Raw genomic sequence first — 20262 nt, 5'->3', positions numbered from 1 at the left:
GCTGCTCCAGAGTGCTCAGAACCTCAGACTGGGCCGAAGGTTCACCTTCCAACAAAACAATGACCCTAAGCACACAGCTAAAATTACGGAGTGGCTTCAGAACAACTTCGTGACTGCTCTTGAATAGCCCAGCCAGAGCCCTGACTTAAACCCAATTGAGCCTCTGTGGAGAGACACCTGTCCACCAATGTTCACCGTCCAACCTGAAAGAACTGGAGAGAATCTGCAAGGAGGAATGGCAGACGATCCCCAAATCCAGGTGTGAAAAACTTGTTGCATCATTGCCATAAAGACACACGGCTGTATTAGCTCAAAAGGGTGCTTCTACTAAATACTGAGCAAAGGGTCTGAATACTTATGGCTGTGTGATATTTCAGTTTTTCGTTTTTAATAAATCTGCAAAAATGTCAACAATTCTGTTTTTTTCTGTCGGTATGGGGTGCTGTGTGTACATTATTGAGGAAAAAAAGAATTTAAATGATTTTAGCAAATGGCTGCAATATATAAAAAAAGAGTGCAAAATTTAAAGGGGTCGGAATACTTTCCATACCCACTGTAAATCTCAGATCAGACCCTTCTTTGCGGAGTTTTTTATGTTCCAAAACATCCATATTAGCTTATTTGAAGACTATATTGTCCACATGTGTGATTGGGAGCTAATAGTTGTTAGTCTATATGTACTATATGATTGTCTGGAGAGCAGTCCAGGGTTTACCCTGTCTCTTGCAACAAAGTCAGCTGGCCAAAGCTCAAGTTCACCTGTGACCCTAATGGGGAAAAGCACTATAGAAATGAATGGATGATTATAATAGCTTGTCGTTACAGAAAAATTGTACGCATTCCGGTGCGCAGTAAACTCCTCAACAATAAAGGCAACACTGTATCTGAAACTTGACAGAGACATGGTCATGGGGCATGCTTTCCAGGAGTGTCTGACATGAATGGGTAATGCTGCTTCTCAATAGAAATCCAATAGCACAGTCAAGTGGTGAAAGACAGGAAGAACACACTGTCAGTAGGAAAGGTAAGTTAGTAGTAGATCAAGACATCCATCCATTCATTCATTGTTTTAATTTAATTTTTTTATTTTTTGCGGTCGTCCTCATTGGGGCTGCGGGTGAGGTTGAGCCTACCCTTGGTGGCTTAGGGCGTTGGTACGCCCTAAAACGGTTACCAGTCAATCGGGACACACATAAACAAACACTCACATTACAATCTACAGGCAATTACAATTCAATTACGAACGTCATGTTTGGAATGTGGAAGGAAACTCTTGTACCCAAAGAAAACGCACGCAAGCACGAGGAGAACAAACTCCGCACAAGAAACCCTGAGCTGAGATTTGAACCGAGAGCCTCTTAACTGTGTGGCTGATGTGCTCCCCCAGGTGATGACATCTAACTATATATCATATTTCCATTATTCAATGCCAATGGGGGGGAGAGTTTCACAAGTAGTTTACATATATCACGACTGCCATTTTGCTGTGGGCTTTTTTTTTATTTGTTGTTGGCTGATAAGTGTTGCATATGTTTCCTTTTTGAATGTATTCTAATACATAAGATTTAAAAAAAATATATATATATATATAACAATCAGGAAGACATTTCTTTTTGTGGATTGCCATAACCAGGCGGGAGGGCACAGAAATAGAGAAGCAATAATTTTTAAGCAAGCACATTCATTTTTTTATGATATTGTGACAAGTCAGTTAAAAGCTGCAATGGTAACGATTTGCATGCTCACACATAAATTGTATTTACACACTTCAGAGGTGATCCCAGCTAAGTGAGCGAAAATTAGACCAGACCCCGAGATAGGCAGATGTGGCGATGTGCAGGTGCAGGGTTTTTTGATATGGACAATATTATCCTCATTTATTTGTCTTCATTTATCATGTTAAATAATTGGTCAATTGATTCATTATAAGGAAAATAAAACATGAGGAAAATAAGTTTATAAATACATTGAAACATTTTTTATTTGTGAAAAAAGTATAATTAGAATCACCATAATAACAGAATGCATGAGTGTAGACATCAGTGTAATGTTAAGATACATACAAGAAACCTATTCAATGGCCACTCATGTCATGTGATGAACTGTATAGCTAATGAGTATTGTAATACAGTCGTATTGTAATCCATTTGTGAATGAATGAGTTTGGCTTTGGGGTACATCTTGCGATTAACTGATGAGGTAACTTCAAACAGCGTAAGAGAGCACATTATCCTTTGGTAAATAGGGAAGTTATAACACCACACTTTGTACTTATCGTGTAGTGAGCTTGTTTTGATTTTTGCCAGGCCTTCAGAAAGTTGCTGAAGGACGTTTTGGTCAATTCCTTGTCTGGAAGGCTGGATGCGTATGGCCTTCCCAGTCTGTGGATAGGCTGCAGGTCCACCGTGTCAGGAATGTCTTCTCCTCAAATGATGAAGATGACCCGGTTATTACGTTCTCCTGTCTGACGGGAGAAGCTTCTGGAATTTTGCGGCTTGAATTTCATCTAGCCCAGGTGATAAACTAGACCATTCTCTGCAGGAGCATGAATGGGCATGGCACAATTCATAGGAGGCAAGTTACATCATCCACGTATCTCTCGCTTGTGGGAATCTTTTGACTTGCTGATGATGAACACCATCCACCACTTGCCTTGCTCCAATAAGGATCACTTTGAATGCGAAGAAAATGGAGGAGCTGGAGCAGCTCATCGCAATCCCCACTTCTAGTTGTTGGAAGACAGCGAAGACTCATTTGCAGGTCTTGGAAGTATTTCATGACTATGGTCTTGATTTTATGCAGGAATGTGTAATGTTGGCGTTTTTGAACATCGTCCTTGTGTTTGTTTTTTTTATGAAATATTACCGTGCTCCTTCTGGCAGGGGAACTGCTTATGAAAATTACCCTTTTTGCATTTATATTTAATTGTTAAAATGTTCATTAATGTACATTGTCCCTCAATAACAAATGAAATAAAAATAAAAAGAAAGAAAGAAAGAAGATATTCATATTTTAAGTGTGGCTGTGCGCATTGAAAGAAAAAGGATTTTGAAGCGAGTAATGTTTATTTCTATAAATCCAGCAAGATACATTGTAAAGGCATTATTAAAATTGAGGACAACGTGCATTATTAGTAGTGATTAGCATTTTCCAAATTAAAATGTCAGTGCCACTTTTTTTGTCTTGATAGCATAAAGTTGCTTTCTGGTGTATTTTATAGGGTCACTCAGATTTCTGGACCGATATGAAACATCACCCAGCGTTACTATGGAAACACAGAACGGCAAGTGTGTTTGCATCTACTGCGGTAAAAAAAAACCTCCGTTAGTCTTTGTCTGTGTTTTGGTTGCACTAGGCTTTGCTTTTGTCAGTTGCGTTTTGCTCTGCCACCTCTCCTCCACTGCCAAAGCGTCGATTAAGCTCAGATGTCAACACCGAGCAGCATGATTTCTGTTAACAGAGAAGAACAATCAAAATGGTGGAAAACAATTCAACATTTTTGGTTTGTTAACAGTTATCTCTGCCGATAACACTTGTTTTGTGTTAATGAAATCCATGATTTCATAGCCTTGCGCAGCTGTTTACTGATGTTTGTCAAGAGTAATAAAGAGAGGGGAGACAATAAAATGTTTTATCTAATGTTTTACAAATTAGACACATTCATATTTGTTTTAATTCAATTAAAAATCTTATTTTGATGTGAAAACCTGAAGAAAAAAAAATGAAAATTTCAAGTAGCTCTCACCATAACGTGTTGAAAATAAAAACAAACACAATATTTTATAAATAGATCATCCTGGTCAAAGCTTTTTTCCCTGTCGAGTTAAAGAGATATTTTTATGCGAGCATTTATACTTAATCAGTTGAGGCTTACAAATGAGGAATAATTTTGCCGCGTAAAAGTTACAAATGGAATTGCCCTATGAAGAAGGCAAAATATATTGTGCTATGATAAAGAGCACCTTCCAAACAATGATTAATAAATAGCAAAATGTTATGTAATTGATTTTTGATTTTTGGGGGAATAAACACAGGCCAGTTTTTAATATATCCTACTGTGATTTTTCTTAATTTTATGAATAATTTTGGCAATGAGTGCCCCATCTGGCTTTTCTGACGTACGGGCAGGGAAGAGTATGGCCCACAGTGCACACTTTGTAGCAGCGCTCAAAATTATTTTTTTTATTTACCTGCCAAGTTGACTGCTGGATTTTTACATCTACCACCCAAGCATATTTTTTTACTGGCCAATTTATTTAAAATTAAATTAATTTAAATGGTATTTTACAAAATATATTTTACACATAATATTTCTATAATATTGTTTTACAAAATATAAAATTTCACAAACAGCTAACATATAATTAATAACTGATCAATATAGAGGCTAACGACATGACTTTGGCTCACAACACAACTGTTTCAATTTCTTTAAAAAAAAAAAATGTCAATGTTTTTTTTTTTTTCATTTTTGAGGGGGAACCAACCCAAAAGGCTTATTTGTGGTTTATCCTCAGTTATTCAAGATTATTTTGGGTAAAAAAAAAAAAAAAAAAATTATTAAAAACAAAATCATTTATGGGGGGAGCTTAAGCACGTAGACCTAACGACGCCACTGACTTTCACACAATCCATGAAGACTGGCTCTTGCTCCTGACACAGTCCTTGAGCCACAGAAATACAACCTCAGAGAGATCACACTCATTGATTGGATTGCTCATATTTCCTTATTTAAAAGTAGAAACCTTGGCTCTGATTGGTCCATATCACGGCGTCTGCTAGATGTCATGTCCTTCGACGCCTAGTTCAGACTCTCGTCCCGCAAGAGTTTGATTGAGGGAGTTATTTGTAATCAATGAACGCGCATTTGCTTTGTTTGCCGCCGCCTCGTTCCTCTTCGGCCGGTCGGCGGCGGCTCACGTGGAAGTGCTGTGGACGGCCACGAGGGACAGGCATCGCCGTGGCCGCTCGCCTCCTGCTAAAAATCTCCACATGCTCCTGCAACTTCATTAGCCAGTCTGGCACATACTGTGTCTCTGTTTGCGATGTGTGTGAATGTCTGTGTACGTGCGCATCGTTCATGTACGTGCAGACAGCAGAGTAACATAAAGGAGAAATCCACAAAAATGAAGACTAAACAATATGAATAATATGGTACAAACATTTACTCGCCGTGTGGTGGGTAGCCTGGTGAGATGCACACGCCACACAGTACATTTTCTAGCATTTCGGACTCGTGATGGAGGAAATCAACCCGTTTTCACTAATGGTCCTGACGATGGCGGGAGGACGTGGGTTCTTAACACAACGCCACGGTCTTGCCACATGTATCATCAAAGGGTGAGTAATAAGGAAAGATTTCATGACCAAAGGGTTTCATTTCCATTTTCTCTACTTCCCAACTGGTGCACAATATGAACCGGTTATATTTGATGCCACTGATTCCAGAATGAAAGAAACACACCATGTACAGAATGAGACCATTCCGTTCATACCTTCTGTTCCTTGGCCCCACTGCGAGCCTTGGATACGAGCTCGAGCAGGGCGAGGAGGAGGCCCACACCCAGCCCAAGCCCGAGAAGGAGAAAGAGACCCCGCAGGTCATGAGGCTGGAGGGTCTCTGAGGTGCGGGCCGCGTCGTCTCCCAAGCAGCTGCTGGCCCACCATTTGTTCTGCAAATAAGTCAGCTCGCCAGATTCGCTCAGCTGAAGAATGGCCACGGTGAGGTTTTGAACCAGTGGGGAACCTGGAGGAGGGGTATGAGGCCTTTGAATCTGTGAATTAGTGAGGCCTTAAAGCTGGGACTCACCCTGACGTGCAGCGATACTATATGCTCTCATGGCGATGACTTCCTGGGAACGGGTCAGTTTGCAGTAGCGAGCCACAGCCAAGTCCAAGGACACCGCTTCACCGATGAAGGCAAAGTTTCCCTCCTGAGCACGGCGGACGCCTTCCTCCATGCCTGCCACGTAGCTTTTCTTACGCTCCATGTGCTGGTGGATGCGACTGTACACGGCACTCTTTGAATTCTTGAACAGTAAAGAAGGAGAAACAAAACACCCATCAAGTCTTTCGCTGTGTCCTCAAGATCCCATTATCACGAGACTGAACACCTTAAAGAAAAGCATGGTGGATCCACCATCCACTGTGCCATAGTCGATCTTGTCCTGGTTGACGAGGTCTTCAAAGGTCTTGATCGAGATGTGCTTGTTGTTTGAGTGCAGCGCGGAGTTGAAGTTGGCCAAGTAGCAAGCGAGCAGTAGTACAGCAAACACCCACCAGATAGCGCTGACTAGTTTTCCAGGCACAGCTTTGGGATGAGGACCAGCACCTAAGAGCACACAGACAGACAGCAGAGAATGAGATGGTAAACCAGTCAACCCTGACTGCGCCACCCAATAATAAATATTGTAGATGAATTAATACCTTGATGACATTGAGCATTATTATGTTTGTAAAGGCAGACATCATTGGAAGAAGTGTGGGTGCTGCAACATGGATGATTGCCAGTAAATCACAGGGCACATTTAGAGTATTTCATTAACCCGAGAAGCATGTTTTAGGGATGTGAGAGGAAGCTGGAGTACACAGGGAAAACCTACGTAAGCCCAGGGAGAACATGCAAATGCTTGTTTGTACGCGTGTGTCTTGACACCACCACAGGTTTTTTATTCCCCATGTCCCCATGTCAGGGGCTCTGGAGGCTCCAGTGAGGGAAGAGACTGAGATGAAGAATGGAATGCATTGAAAACCTCCAAATTGTTTGAAATACATTAGGATTAAACTTCATTTTACACTTGCGTGACAGTGAAGAATGTTGCCTGATTAGTTCATTATTGAAGGCTTCATGATGGTAAAATCCCTGAAATGGATTCATTCGACAACATTTGTGCATGAAAAATCCATTCCAAATCGGATTATAAACTGGCGATCAAGCAGCATCCTGGAACCGACCGTGTTTGACTTTCGAGGTTCCACTTTCTGTAAGTAAATAGATTTTTCCATCGCGCAGTCTCAGGCATGTTGGATCTCACAACCCTTCAATTGGGCACAAATGTACTAAGACAACTGTAGCTTTGAACTTGCTGAACAACATTTTGTATCATCCCGCCTGGAGACAAAAACGAGCAAGCAAGCAATTTGCAGTGAAGTGTCAGTGAATAGAACTTCTCATTTTCTGAATGCTTGGAATGTTAGACAGAAACGATGAATAGATTTCTTTCAATAGAGTGTGGAGTTTATGTAGTTAAGTTCAACTGGTTGCTGGGATACCTTGCAGGGTGAGCGCTCCGGTGATGTACCAGTAGCTGTGCAGTAAAGTGAATTGGTGCTCTTCTGTGTCAGGCTCTGCCCATTCAGTGGGACTGATCCTGTAAAAACAAAACAAGATTCATGTCAGTCTGAAAAGTTGTACTTGTGTTTAGTATGAAGGTCTTTCCTTACACAATAAAGAATTGGAATGAATCTATGTATCAGAATCAGAATCTCGTTATTGTCCCTTAAGGCGAAATGTGTGTTGCAGCAGCAGTACAAAGAGGACAAAGTACAAAATGACAATATAAGCAGTGAGAATAAGACTATGAAAAGTCTCAAAGTCTAAAACACAATAAAAGCAACAACACTCATGTATGTCTAAATACAATACAACAATGTAAATATTGGCGTAAAATTGGAGGCATCAAAACAAAAAAAATAATAACATAGGTTTGTCTGAGAATAGATTACACTATTTCTATTTTCATTACTTTTCTAAATTGTTTATAAACATGAACAAGTGTACCGGAATATATATATATATATATATATATATATATATATATATATATATATATATATATATATATATATATTTTTTTTTTTTTTTTACATTACAAATTCCAGTATTAAAAATACATCTGTGACATACTAGGATGAAATACTGTATGATTTCGAAATTTGTCATGCAGAGTGGAACCTCTAAATGCCATGTGGTTGTACGATTCGGCATTTAACCAAAACTTTCAACCAAAAAGGGGACAATTTAGAGTTTTCAATAAACCTAACATGTATGTTTTTTGGAATGTGGGAAAAAGCAGGATTACCCGGAGACAAAATACGCAAGTGAGGCAGAAGTTCTAAACTATTTCAAAATTGCAGAAGTTGACATCAATGTCAATTTAAATCAAGCACTGTTCACTTATTGATATAAATGGATCTGAAGAATGGGGAATAATGAATTAGTGGTTATTATGTGGCCATTATTGTAGCAAATCCATTTGCAAATATGTATTTCAATCCACACATATAGATATAAAAAAATAAAAAATAAAAATCGGTATCTCTAACCAGAGTCGCAAATACAAAACTAGAATCACAGAGTCACGCATCTGTAATTGGAGTAACAAATGCGTAACTAGAGTTACAAATGTGTACAATGTGTGATCTGTAAATATTGGGCCTCTAGATTGGACGTATTCTTACACGTGAGTTTTGCAACACTCCTGCCACCGATGACTCACAAATGCGTGTGCCTCCGTACGAACACACTTGTTGTGTTTCAGAGACCAGGAACATGGATGATCTTTGATCAACCCATGAGCAAGTACCATTTATTTAACATTCTTTAAATTTCAATAAATGCAAGAAGAAATATGGTAATAATAAAGTAAGTGCTTACACTAGTGCCTGACAGTTCTCAGCTTCTGAGTTGGAATCTTGGCTCTGGCCTTCTTGTTTGGAGTGTGCATGTTGTCACGATGCTTGTGTGAGTTTTCTCTGGGTATTCCAGCTTCCTTGCACATTCCAAAAGCATGATTCTTGTTACGTTATGTGTGCTCTATTACATCATATTACAAATCAGGTACGACCAGCACCCTGGAATTCGTGAAACTGGATTTCCATTGTATTTAAGTGTGCACACTTCCCATCCATTTTCTATACTGCTTATCCTGTTCAGCATAGTGGAGAGTTGGAGCCTATCCCAGCTGACTTAGGGCGAAATGCGGACTGCCCTCTGGACTGGTTGACAGTCCATCGCAGGTTGCCTAAAGAGACAGTCAACCATTCACGCTCACGTTGACTCCATCATTGAGTGGGAACTAAACCCATGCTGCCAGCACCGAAGTCAGGCGAATGTACCACTACAGTCAAACAGAATCTACAGTATAACACGCACTACATTAGTTCTGATCTATGCCAGGATGTACAATGAGTGTACGGCAGTGAACAAAATGCATCTAACAAAAATGTTGAACATACCTGGCTACAAGGAATATGCAAATACCGGTGAGCAGGAACGCAATGAGGATGCCCACCCACATCTCAGTGGAGAAGGGTGCAAGGAGGCTGAATGAGCTCTCGTCGGAGGCCACGTCTTTGTGCAGAATGAAACCAATTCCTGTTTGCATGAAGGGGGTGGTCATGTCAACATATTGCTCTCTGACGGCGGTGAGGGTCAGTGGTGCCACAGCCAGGTCAGCTTCCTAATGGATGGTATTGGAGGACAAAGTGTTAATTTAGATTCTGAATTGCTCAACCAGCTCTATTGTTATGAACACTTCAGCGGGTACATACAAAATATGGGGGGGAGAATCATCTGAAAGGCAAGGCTGGATTAGTGTGGTGTGAGCCTTGACCTCAACCCCATGGAAATGTTTAGGTAGAGCTAACGGAGGTTGGTGTCGACTTGGCTTACGACTTGGTTTACAGTGACTTTTGGCCTCACAAATGCTCTTCTGGATGAACGAGCAGACATTCCCCCAAGTCTAGTGGAAAGTCCATATTTTGCAATATTTTCACTCTGCCAGGTGTCCCAGTATGTTTGTCCATAGATTGTACGATGCATGGTTTGGTGACTTACCCCTCTGATGACTTCACCAATCATTCCATTCCAGTTGCCACTGGAATCCATGACTCCATAGCGGTTGTCCTTCACCAGTTGCACTTTGTATCTGAAGCCGAGTATTTGGCTGAGCTCAGAGATCAGGTCGATGCAGTAGCCCTCCAGCTCTCCTCCAGAGCCTTTGGTCATTGTGTACGGGTCTTGCTGAGAAGCACAAATTATTTAATTTGAATCGGGATTGTGGATGAGAGGACAATAGATGATGAACAAAACCTCCACAAAATGCACCGAGGAGCTCATTAGTTGTGTAACGTATTGTAGCTGTCAAAAGTAAAGCTCAAAGTAGAGGTAAAAGAACAAAAAATGGAGACTTTGAACACTGCAGAAAAAGAAGTTAGAATTTTACTCTGAGGGAAGAAAAATGAATACCTTTATAGTGGTGATAGATAACTCCTTGGTGCCTAGAATGTGAGTGGGGGGGGGACAAAGAGCATTTCTTTCATGAACAAGTCAGTTACCAAGCAAGCTCAAATATACTTTAGTTTGATGTCTCCAAGCTTATGTTGGATCAGCTTCAGAAAGCCTGACGGATTCTATTGCTGCTTTTTGTCCCCTCGGCTTTTCTCTCGCTGCAGCAGTAAATAAGCTCAGCAGCCATCAAAGGACAATAGAGACCTAGTGTACAATAATGCATGACATAGGACAATCTGGGAATCAAAGTGAGGGGACCCTCTGGAAAGATCCTTTTTTAACTCTTCCTTTCAGCATGTAAACAAGAGCGGGGCAAGAAATCCTCTCCCCAATACCCAAGGCACCACAGCATCTGTCTGAAATGTGACCAGTGGTGTTCCCAGCATGGCTGCAGGACCTTACATCAGAGAAGGGCAGTGGGGATTCAGGAGGTGCCAGGGGTGCATGTTCGTCATAATTTCACACAAAAACAAAAGTTGTCGCAGTCTGTTCATACGAGGCTCATGACACGCAGTCAGCCTCCTCCAGAGGGGATGGAAAGACCTACGATCAGCGGAGATGACTGTCAGTTCATCGCCTGCCTTCCCGCAGAGTGTTGGTTAATTGATTTATCACAGTGCTTTCTAGACCACAGCACGACACGAGCCCCTCCACTGGTGAGAAATGGGATGATGCCCAATTGAATTGTGCTTTGAAAGGACCCTTACAGTCTGCCAGGGTCAGCTGGGGGGAAGAATCACTAAAGAAAACTGGTTGGGAGGGAGAACCTTTTTTCGAAAGGTCAGGCAGAACTCAATGTCTGTGATCGTTAACTAGAGGCAGGCAGTTTTTAACCGACTGTAGATACCACTCACAAAAAAGTTAGGGATATTCGGCTATCGGGAGATATTTCACAAGGAACCGAAAAAACCTGTATGACCTTTACAGGTGAACTTAATTTGACTTTCTCTAAACCTCTCTCTATGGCCAACTCTTCAATGTTTCAGGACTGTTTGCATAACTTGCTATTGTCTGAACAGCAAATTTCAAAACTGGTGTTTGATTCATGAATGGACAAATACATGTCCTGGTTCAAATATAATTTAGTATTTGAACAGTCCATCATGCTGGTCATATTTTGACTTCATGAGACCATCAACAGTTTGGAACACACAGACAGAGAGGCACAGAAGTGGATATCTTTGGAAATATATTGGTTCATTCATGAATAAAATATCTGTTGAAAATTCTGCCGTTCAGCTCCTTGTTACAGAACAAGTTTTTCAAAAAGTACTGAGACTGAACAATTGGATATGTGCATTTAAAAGTTTAGAGAGGGTCACGTTTAGTTCACCTATAAAAGTTCTAGTGCATGTTTTTTATGTTCAACCTGAAATTCACCCAAAAACCCAATATCCCAATTTTTTTTGAAAGTAGAGGTAGGTGCATTTCTTTTGAGTAGGACACTGTCAGAGAGGTACAGTATTTATTTAACAATGTTGATTAGTGTTGGTATAGAGTCAAGTAGAACTGCACTGTAGTATAATGACAGCTGTTGCCCTGGTATACACAGCCGAATCCAATGTAATTTTCTTTTATATTTTTATAATCTAGGGGTATCTCATGAATAGGCTAGTGAGTGGATATTCCATGTATTGACAAAACATTTTCTCCAAATAAGGAGAAAAAGAATACAAACACAATTCTTGAAACTAATGCTTGAATTCTTTTTTTTTTGCATTATTAAATGTATCATTCCATTAAAGGAAACAATCTAATAGTCAGCCATATTGTTTGCTCATTTGCACCGGCTTATTTATTTTGTTTTCACATACACACAGCATCGATGAGTATGGTTCTTACCTGCAGCAAATGCCCATCTACTAAGGGCTGCCACACTGAAGACAAAAGCTATGCAACCTTTCATCCTGCCAATAGCCTGAAAATCACACGTGCATTTATTTCAACATGACTGTTCACATGGCTGTCTGAAAGAAAAGGAAAAAAAAAAAGAAAACATTTGTTGGGTAATAAATTTTGTACTCACCTATGCAACCTCTGAAGTGTGGATTATAAAAAAAAAGACACCAACAAGAAGTCGAAGAATTTGTCAACAAATGTTGCAAGTGGTTAAGTGTTGTGTACAGCAGACGGTAGTGGGCGAGTTTAAATGTGGGAGGACAGAGGGAGGGCCAAAATGGGGGAAACGTAGAACTTGTTGAGACAGAGGCTGAACAATGTCTCAAGACAGATGTCAGTGTCTAGTATGGAAAATTATTTGGAAAGGGGTGCATTTTTTTTCCAGCACTAGTTTAAAATAAATGTGGAATCATCCTTCTGTTCCCTTATGAATACTTGAATACTAACTAACAAGTGATTTTAATAGTGTCAACTGTCTGGGGGTTGATCTGTGAAACAAAACTGCCATCTCTGGCCCCATTTTGGTGCCTTTAATTTGAGATACAAGGAAGTACAATGACCAAGGGAAAAAAGAAAACAATCCGAGATAGAAGGCATGACTTATGAGGTGCTAATCATTTGTCGCGCACTCTTGGGCACACTCATCACAGACAAACTCCTGCAGCCTCCTGCTGACGCTCTAACCCCCAAAAAGCACCTAATTCATAACTATTACACTAAGGGCTCTATTTTCATGGACTGCGCAGATCCGTGTGAGTGCAAAAACTATCCCGATTTCGTGTAGGCGCAAGGCTGGCTGCGCGTTTGCCAATTTGGCAGACACGTGTGCACCAAGCTGGGTGTCACAACGTAATGAGGGTGTGTCCTTTGACATCCGCATGTGACGATTTGGTGAGTTAAAGTTGGTCTATACTATACTAAGTGTGCATCTTCATGGCGCAGATCTGTGATCTCCCCAGCCAACTTTACATCATCTGCCTGTGGAGGGCTGTTTGTAGTTCCTTATAAACGTACATTGCGCGCTTCGACCTCCAGGACGAGCCAAACACTTTCTTCCTTAGAAAAGTTTGGTTGTGTTCACTTCGCTATGTAGAGACTTTCGGTGCACCACATTTAAAAGGAATGAAAGAAGACTCTTGGATTGGACGACGGGAGTCGGCTGTGTTCATGCCCACAGGGCGCAAACACCACTCTTTTATTTAGTAGCGCTCATCTACAAACTTACAAACACCCGGTCTAACCCGCCAACTTGCAGACTTACGCCAAGCCTAGCACTGGTTTTGCATTAGCCACAAAAATAGAGCCCTTAATGTTATTGAAGCTTCATTTTGCGAGGCCGCGGGGGTGTGCCCACGATGTGTGCCTGTGAGTGCATGACAAATGATTGGCATTCCGTACGTAACGCCTTCTTTCTATGGTTGGTTGTTTTTCCTCGGGTGCCGTGGTTTCTTGTATATCAAATTAGAGGTACAAGTTTTTTCACAGATCATATTCATCAACTTATAATGATTGTTTTAACAAATATGACAAAAAGTGTTTGTTTTTTGGAAACATGCCCTGTAAAAGCTGTCTTGTTTTTGCTGTGGGTTTTGGCATAGTCAAACTAGTTGAGGGAGCTTCAAAAATAAGTAGTGACTTCATCATGGAGGAGGAGTTGCATTCACTTTTGGAGACAAAACATTCTCTTAGTTGTGAAGTGCAAAACAGTGGAGGAGGCTTCAATTGAGAGAGAAAGCCACGCCAAGCTGTCTAGATAAATACATCCTTAAAAGAGTGTCCGGGATTGTTTGGAATCCTAATGAAGCTGTCTTTTGTATTTCTTTTCTGTCTGGAATAGAGTCTACAGTGCTAAAACAAGCATGTTGCGCTTCACAAAGTCTCTCAGAGCTGAACAAGAAGCCCAGCAGAATGTGACAGCGAGCCAGAGGAGGCCGTCAGCTTTGGAAAGCACAAAGTGACAATAGACAAGGCTTTGAAGAATCACTGTCGTGAGAAAGCATGAAGTGGCTCCATGCCTTTCTGGATGTGAAGATTGAAGGTTCAACTTAGGTTTAAATTGTTTTTGTGGTGCAATGCAGATTGCAATCACACACATTACAAAAGCGATTCAGAGGGCTTGTCGAAGAGCAGTCTTTAAACTGATTCCTAAACGTATTGCTCTGTCTCTCTTTATCTGCACTTTTCAACTGAGAGCGTCTAACAAATTAACTTTGAGTAATTTAGTAATCACGAGGCAGTTGTTGACAATTTAGTGGTTCAGGTTGACATCCATTGTGCAACCCCGTCTTTAAAGAAAACATCTCTTCTGCAGGGGGTCTGATGTTTTTTGTTTTTTTTTGTTTGTTTTTTTTGCTAAAGGTGACTGCTGGTAAACACAGCACAGCAGAGTTGATAATTAGAGCAGAAAGCACACTCACCAAATTCCAAGGTCAAATCCTTCCACGTCAGTTTGTGTAAGACTCAATTACAGCGGAATCTCTCGAGTGGAATGCCCTAGAAGTCGCACAATTCAACCAAAATGTTCCTCTTAAGACACAAATCGCACGTGTTTTAACTGCCAAATCTCATGACACTTCAGCTCTGTAACAACACAAGTGTGTTTAGCAGAGGGTACCTTTAGAGTGAATGGAACTGGACACTTGGAAAAGCGAGAACCGCTCCTGGCTGCTCAGTACAATATGATAGGCCAACAAAAACTCAACATCCATAAAAAAAGGGAGTACACAGTGGACATTCTTGGATGAAGCAATCGCCGTGTCTGTTGTTCATCATCAAATTAAACAGCGACAAACTTATTTTTACACTTGACAGGTTAGAATGTTAAACTATTACCTATAACACACTGCAATTAATTCAAGTACAGCTTTGAGAATTCCCAAACTGGGAAAAGTAGATTCTAAATTCAAACAAATTGGGTGTCAACCAGTATCCCGGATCAGAATGAGTTCAACCTCAGAGGTTCCACTAAATTCTGGATTGCCATTTTACCATTCTTCAGAGTTAGTCATTCATTGGGAGGACGTGAAAAAAAGATTGAAGCCTTAAACTTGGAATTTATTAATTTAATCACACATTGTTGGATTTAAAGATCGTTCCTAAAATGTTTGCACAAATAACGGGCATGTCAGTACAAATTGTGTAGCAGGCCAACAAATAAACGTGCTTTGTTTTAGTAGCATGGACTACGCAGAACAAATTACAATGTGATTCTCTTGGGAACACCAATAAAGTGTCCTACAAAATGTTTGGGACATTAAACATCTTAATACAAAAAATCTTGGTAAAATAAAGCTCAGGCATGGGATAAAAGAGTGCATACAACACATGCAGTCAATTAAAAGGGGCTAAAAAGGAGTCATTCTCTCAGTGCTGTGGCATGCTACAGATCAAAATCATTAGCAGAAAATTGGCAGCTTGGTCGCATTACATCAAAGCACTACACAAACTATTGTATGAATAGAAACTTATATCTTGCGCTGTAAATATATGAACATAGTTCATTTGCTCAGCAGTTAAGACATTAGCTCATCGTTTAGCATAAAACTGCACATAATGTTTCACATGATAGCAATGCCATTGCGCTTACAATATTGCTTGATGGATGGGCTACAAATAAGAATACGGATAAGAATCTTACCATTGTGTTTCTAAAGTTCAGATTATACATTTCTGGGTTTAAAGATTGGAAGAGATGGCCTCTACATATTGCTACTGGATGTTTTTCCTCCTAACATACCATTTTCACTGAATACAATATATTCATCATTTGGTGCAGATTGGCCGGGGCTCTCTTATTCGTTGCTTTGAGAAATGTATTTCCATATGTTCGGACAATGTCTCTGAACCCAGATTTCTCAGATATTTTCTTGGGCTATGCTACCTTTTCGGAAGTAAAATATATAAAAGAACTCTTCTTGAAACCTTTTGAGAAAGTGTGTGAAACGGCATGTTGATTTCAAGGTACCCAGTTACTAAAGTCGAAGCTTGAAAAGTACTTCACCGTTTTCAGTCTCTGGGGAGGTAGGGAACTGTCTTGAAAAAGGGGAGTCGAACAACGGGGCCAGACTGACTATGTTTGGGCTGGCACAGGGACTCCTTGAGATGCAACATGCCCCTTCAGGATTTCCCCTCTCCTCAATGGGGCAAGCAGTACTTCTATTGATGTTATCAGCATGGTCAAAGCTTGTATTGGCTTGAGTCAAACTCTGGAGCCTTTGCCTTTCCTGGGCCTTCTTAGCCCGATTTGCAATGTAACGCACCCTGCTTTGGCTCCTGGAAGATGACCTCCGAATTGATTGTGGCTCATCAACAGATTCTTCTTGATATTCACTAGGTCTGTTTTCAGTGGCAAAATCACTCGCCTTAAGGGGCTCCACATCAGTCAGCTTCCGGAGCTGCTCTGTCAGGTCACTGTCTGGTCGGGCTTTTGCCGGTCTGCCCTTTCGAAGATGGTCGCTGTTCGATCCAACGATGACACTCCGACTGATGCTGCGGTACTTGCTGTTGAAATTACAGGAAATATCATCCGATGTGAGATCACCAAGGCTTTTGGAGAGGGACACAGGCGTTGAGGTTGGAGCAGCTGATGAAGTCCTGGATGATGACTGCTTGAGCCCTTCCATGAAGAGCCGGCTCCAGGTATGCCTTCTTCGAGTAAGTCTGTTCGTCAGGTCAACTGGAGATACAAGGCGGTGCTGCAGATGGGGGGACGTGAACCCATCTTTGGAATCCTCACTCTGCGGAAGATTTGGGTTCGACTTGCTTCTGTTGACTTGCGGGCCATCAAAGGAGATGAGTGCTGAATCGTGGCAACTGGCACAGTAGGGCTCGCAACGGAGACTTGTTTTGGCAAGACTCTTCCTGGCCAGGTTGGTTAGGGATGAGTCAATGACAGTGTCACTAGAAGAGATGCTGGAGGACGAGGACATGCTGTCTCGATGGCTATCAGTCTCCAGCTTGCTCCAAAGACGGTCGTTTATAGTAGCATCTGTGCATACTTCTGGTACTATCGATTGGGCCCTCGTGGGAACATGGCCCTCGGTTTTTGTTCTTCTTACTGGTGTGCAGGATGACGGATTGCTGATTGCTCTACCAGCCTGGGCTGGTTTAGATGCACCTGCAGGAGTTTCAGCAGGTACTGCTGCAGCAGAAGATTCTAATTTGGGCTCAGATTTCACCACTGCAACATTGTTTGTCTTGTCTGTCAGAGCTTGAAGGTTTTCCCTCTGGCTTTTGGTGTGCTCCAAGGACAACAGAGTACTTCTGACTGGACCTTGGGTGCACTCCATCTGGATACTTTGTTCAGTAGGTGTCGTCACTGGGAGAGACATTGTTCGAGTAAGTGTTTTGAGTTTTTGGTTTTCTATATTCACTGTACTACGACTGCTGGGAAATCGATTTGAATTAAGTGTCCCATGGGATTCAGCATTCATTGAAGTGGAAGGTGACCGCAGCAATGATGAGGAATGCTGTGAAGAAAAGCTGTCCTCAGGAATGGTTGCAGAGCAGATGAAATGTGTCTTCTCAGTATTCCCAACATTGAGTGGAGGAAATGGAAGTGGAGAAGTTGGGCTCTGCACTGTGGAACAGACTGTGGGGAAAAAAAGAACAATTATAAACTTCATTATTTGAATATACTTTGCATTTATATGTACTTAAGTGATCAAGTGGAATGACAGTGCAGATAGTACATGGGATAAATACAGTATTTGTCTAATATGCTAGATATACTTCCCTCCAAAAGTATTGGAACAGTGAGGCCAATTGGCATTGGATAAACCTCTTTAAATATTAATATTATTTGTAACAAAACACCACCCAGTTAAGTGAAAAAATACTGCAACATAAATAACTAAAATAAATAGATTCAAGTGAATAACATTATATTTTACTGCAAAATGTTTGGAATAACTGCATCGAGCCTGTGACCTTCTGACATTACCGGACTTCTACATTCTTTTTTTTTTGTGATGCCTTGCCAGGATTTCACTGCAGCCTCTTTCAGTTGTTGTTGTTGTTGTTTTGGGGCGGTAATCCCTTTAGTCTCCTCTCTTGCAAGTAAAACAGATGCTCTCTAGGGTTTGAAACTACACAAACTTTGCTCTTTTTTCCCCTGATTAGCTCGTTTGTTGTTCCGACTGTGTGCTTTGGGTAATTATTTTTCTTATGTATTGTGTGTGCAAAAACACAGTCACTACACTCAATTCTGAATAATGATATGCATGTTGCAAAGTAGATAACACAAAAACAAATCGTCAACTAACTCTACATTTTAAGAACTAGATTCACATGACATACAATGGGTTGGATGGGCAATGACGTTAGCACAGGTTGCAATAACATCTTAAAACATATCACAAGCAATGTTTACAGAAGGCATTGTTGCTTTTTTTGTTTTTCTTTCTAGGTCTCCAAATAACTGAGAAAGCTGTCAGTTTAACCTAACTTTAGTGGTGTCACTAGTTTATTTCCATCCCATCTATTTCGTCACACAACTACATCTTATCTGGTTCTAAGGCCAAAATTGGCATGGCTGTTTTATTTTTTTCCACTGATGGGATTTTGTGTTGTGCAACAGTATGAGAAAATATATATTTTCAATGATTCATTTCGAACTCCAAGCAACCCTGAGAGATAAAAGCACCTACAAAAACACTTAAAAGTGAATGGTGGGCAGGAAAAAAAGGCGGGTAAGATGGAGAGAATTCTGGGCGAAGATACAAAAAATAGTATATTCAGTATTCGAGGTTGTGTGCATTCAGCAGGTTTACCTGGCTCTGGTCATCCCCTCAATTCTGCACTAGGAACAGAGAGAGCGTGCAAAGGGAAAAACAGGAAAAAGGAGTTCAGCAAAAACTGGAAAGAGAAGGTGATGGAGGCTAGGGAAAAGCTTCCAGAGAAAAAAATCGATTAACAGAGCTAATGGATTGATCTCCATAACATGGACATATAATTAACAAATATTCAATACTGAAAATACATAGTTGCGTGCAAAAATATACCCCTAAAGCATGTCAAACCCAAAAATCCAGAAAAAAATCTTAGCCTCAATGTTCTTCATTACAATTACGGTAATTGAATGCTAAAAGCAGCACTTTAATCGTTTTTTAATGGTTTCACTAAGAATACTTCCATTGATACTGACTCCAAAACTTACCATTTGTGTTTTCTGTTAGACATATTGCATAATTTGGGCAAAGAGAAACACAATTTGAATCAAATATTTGTGGAAAGAACAGGGATTTAGTCACTTTTTAGGCAAAGCATTTAAATCAGCTCATTGTTAAAAGGAAACTAAGAGGATCTAAAAATGAAGTATTTCGGACAAAGGGTGCTGAGGTTTGCACTTACGAGGAGTGCATTTAGAAGGATTAATATCAAATATAGATGTTCTACGACGGTATGGGGTCTACCTGAGCAAAACTAAACATGATCGTCTACAGTACATAGGGTAACTAAATAGCCTCCAGTTGCACAGTATGCTTCATAAACATCTTACCAGCGAAGAACAGGGGGGATTTATGATGCAATTCCTCCATTTTCTGGGCAAAGAGGGCATTCATCTCCCGTTGAAGAGTGCCTACCGCCCTCTTGCGGTTGTCAAGGACAGAACTTCGAGGCAACACTGGGAGGGAGTCAAAGCTGCTCAGGCTGCCGAAGCTGTCACAGCTGCTGCTGTCATCACTGAGTGAGAGTCTTTGATTCCCATCACTGTTTGCGACTGGTATGAACGCAGAGCCACGCACAGTACCATATTTGGGTACTGTCGCCTGATGCCAAAGGTGGTTGGTCCTACAATCTGCTGTGAGGCTCTGCACTGGTGTGACAGTGTTGGGAAAGCGTCTACGGGGGATGTTGCAAGACAGCGCATTCCTCTGCGATGCATCGGGCAGAGTTTGAATGCGCTGGGCAGTCAGCATTTGGCTGGCTTTCGATCTTGGGAAAGGCTTGGGTCGCAGGAAAGCTTGGGATGAGTACTGAAATTGGGCCTCCTTAGAGTACGGAAGTGACTGTGGCCTAGAAGCTTTTGGCTGGCAATGAGCTGCAGGCTGTGGCTGAACGACTTGCTTGGT

At 41.1% G+C, this 20262-nt stretch overlaps 2 protein-coding genes across 2 annotated transcripts in view; both read right to left on the bottom strand.

The window, feature by feature from the left end:
- Nucleotides 1–3046: 3046 nt before the first annotated feature.
- On the bottom strand, nucleotides 3047–12109 carry LOC133408472 (probable glutamate receptor). The gene is made up of 9 exons (XM_061687461.1): nucleotides 10694–12109; nucleotides 10250–10281; nucleotides 9839–10024; nucleotides 9238–9461; nucleotides 7273–7370; nucleotides 6114–6331; nucleotides 5810–6029; nucleotides 5496–5746; nucleotides 3047–3450 (listed from the first exon to the last, which is right to left on the bottom strand). Exons 3-9 carry the CDS (start codon nucleotides 10007–10009, stop codon nucleotides 3352–3354), a joined length of 1281 nt encoding a protein of 426 aa, XP_061543445.1. The 5' UTR covers nucleotides 10010–10024; nucleotides 10250–10281; nucleotides 10694–12109; the 3' UTR covers nucleotides 3047–3351.
- Nucleotides 12110–12197: 88 nt separating this feature from the next.
- plch2a (phospholipase C, eta 2a) overlaps nucleotides 12198–20262 on the bottom strand; it is a 59117-nt gene continuing 51052 nt past the window's right edge. The window contains exons 22-23 of the mRNA XM_061687473.1: nucleotides 14608–17780; nucleotides 12198–12209 (exon numbers count right to left, since the gene is read on the bottom strand). Of these exons, the coding sequence (XP_061543457.1) occupies nucleotides 16162–17780 (1619 nt within the window). The 3' untranslated portion in view covers nucleotides 12198–12209; nucleotides 14608–16161. The remainder of the gene's footprint in view (nucleotides 12210–14607; nucleotides 17781–20262) is intronic.

The sequence above is a fragment of the Phycodurus eques genome, chromosome 1 (genome assembly GCF_024500275.1).
Source record: "Phycodurus eques isolate BA_2022a chromosome 1, UOR_Pequ_1.1, whole genome shotgun sequence".
In the NCBI taxonomy this organism is placed as follows: domain Eukaryota; kingdom Metazoa; phylum Chordata; class Actinopteri; order Syngnathiformes; family Syngnathidae; genus Phycodurus; species Phycodurus eques.
This window is presented reverse-complemented; position numbering and strand designations above follow the sequence as displayed.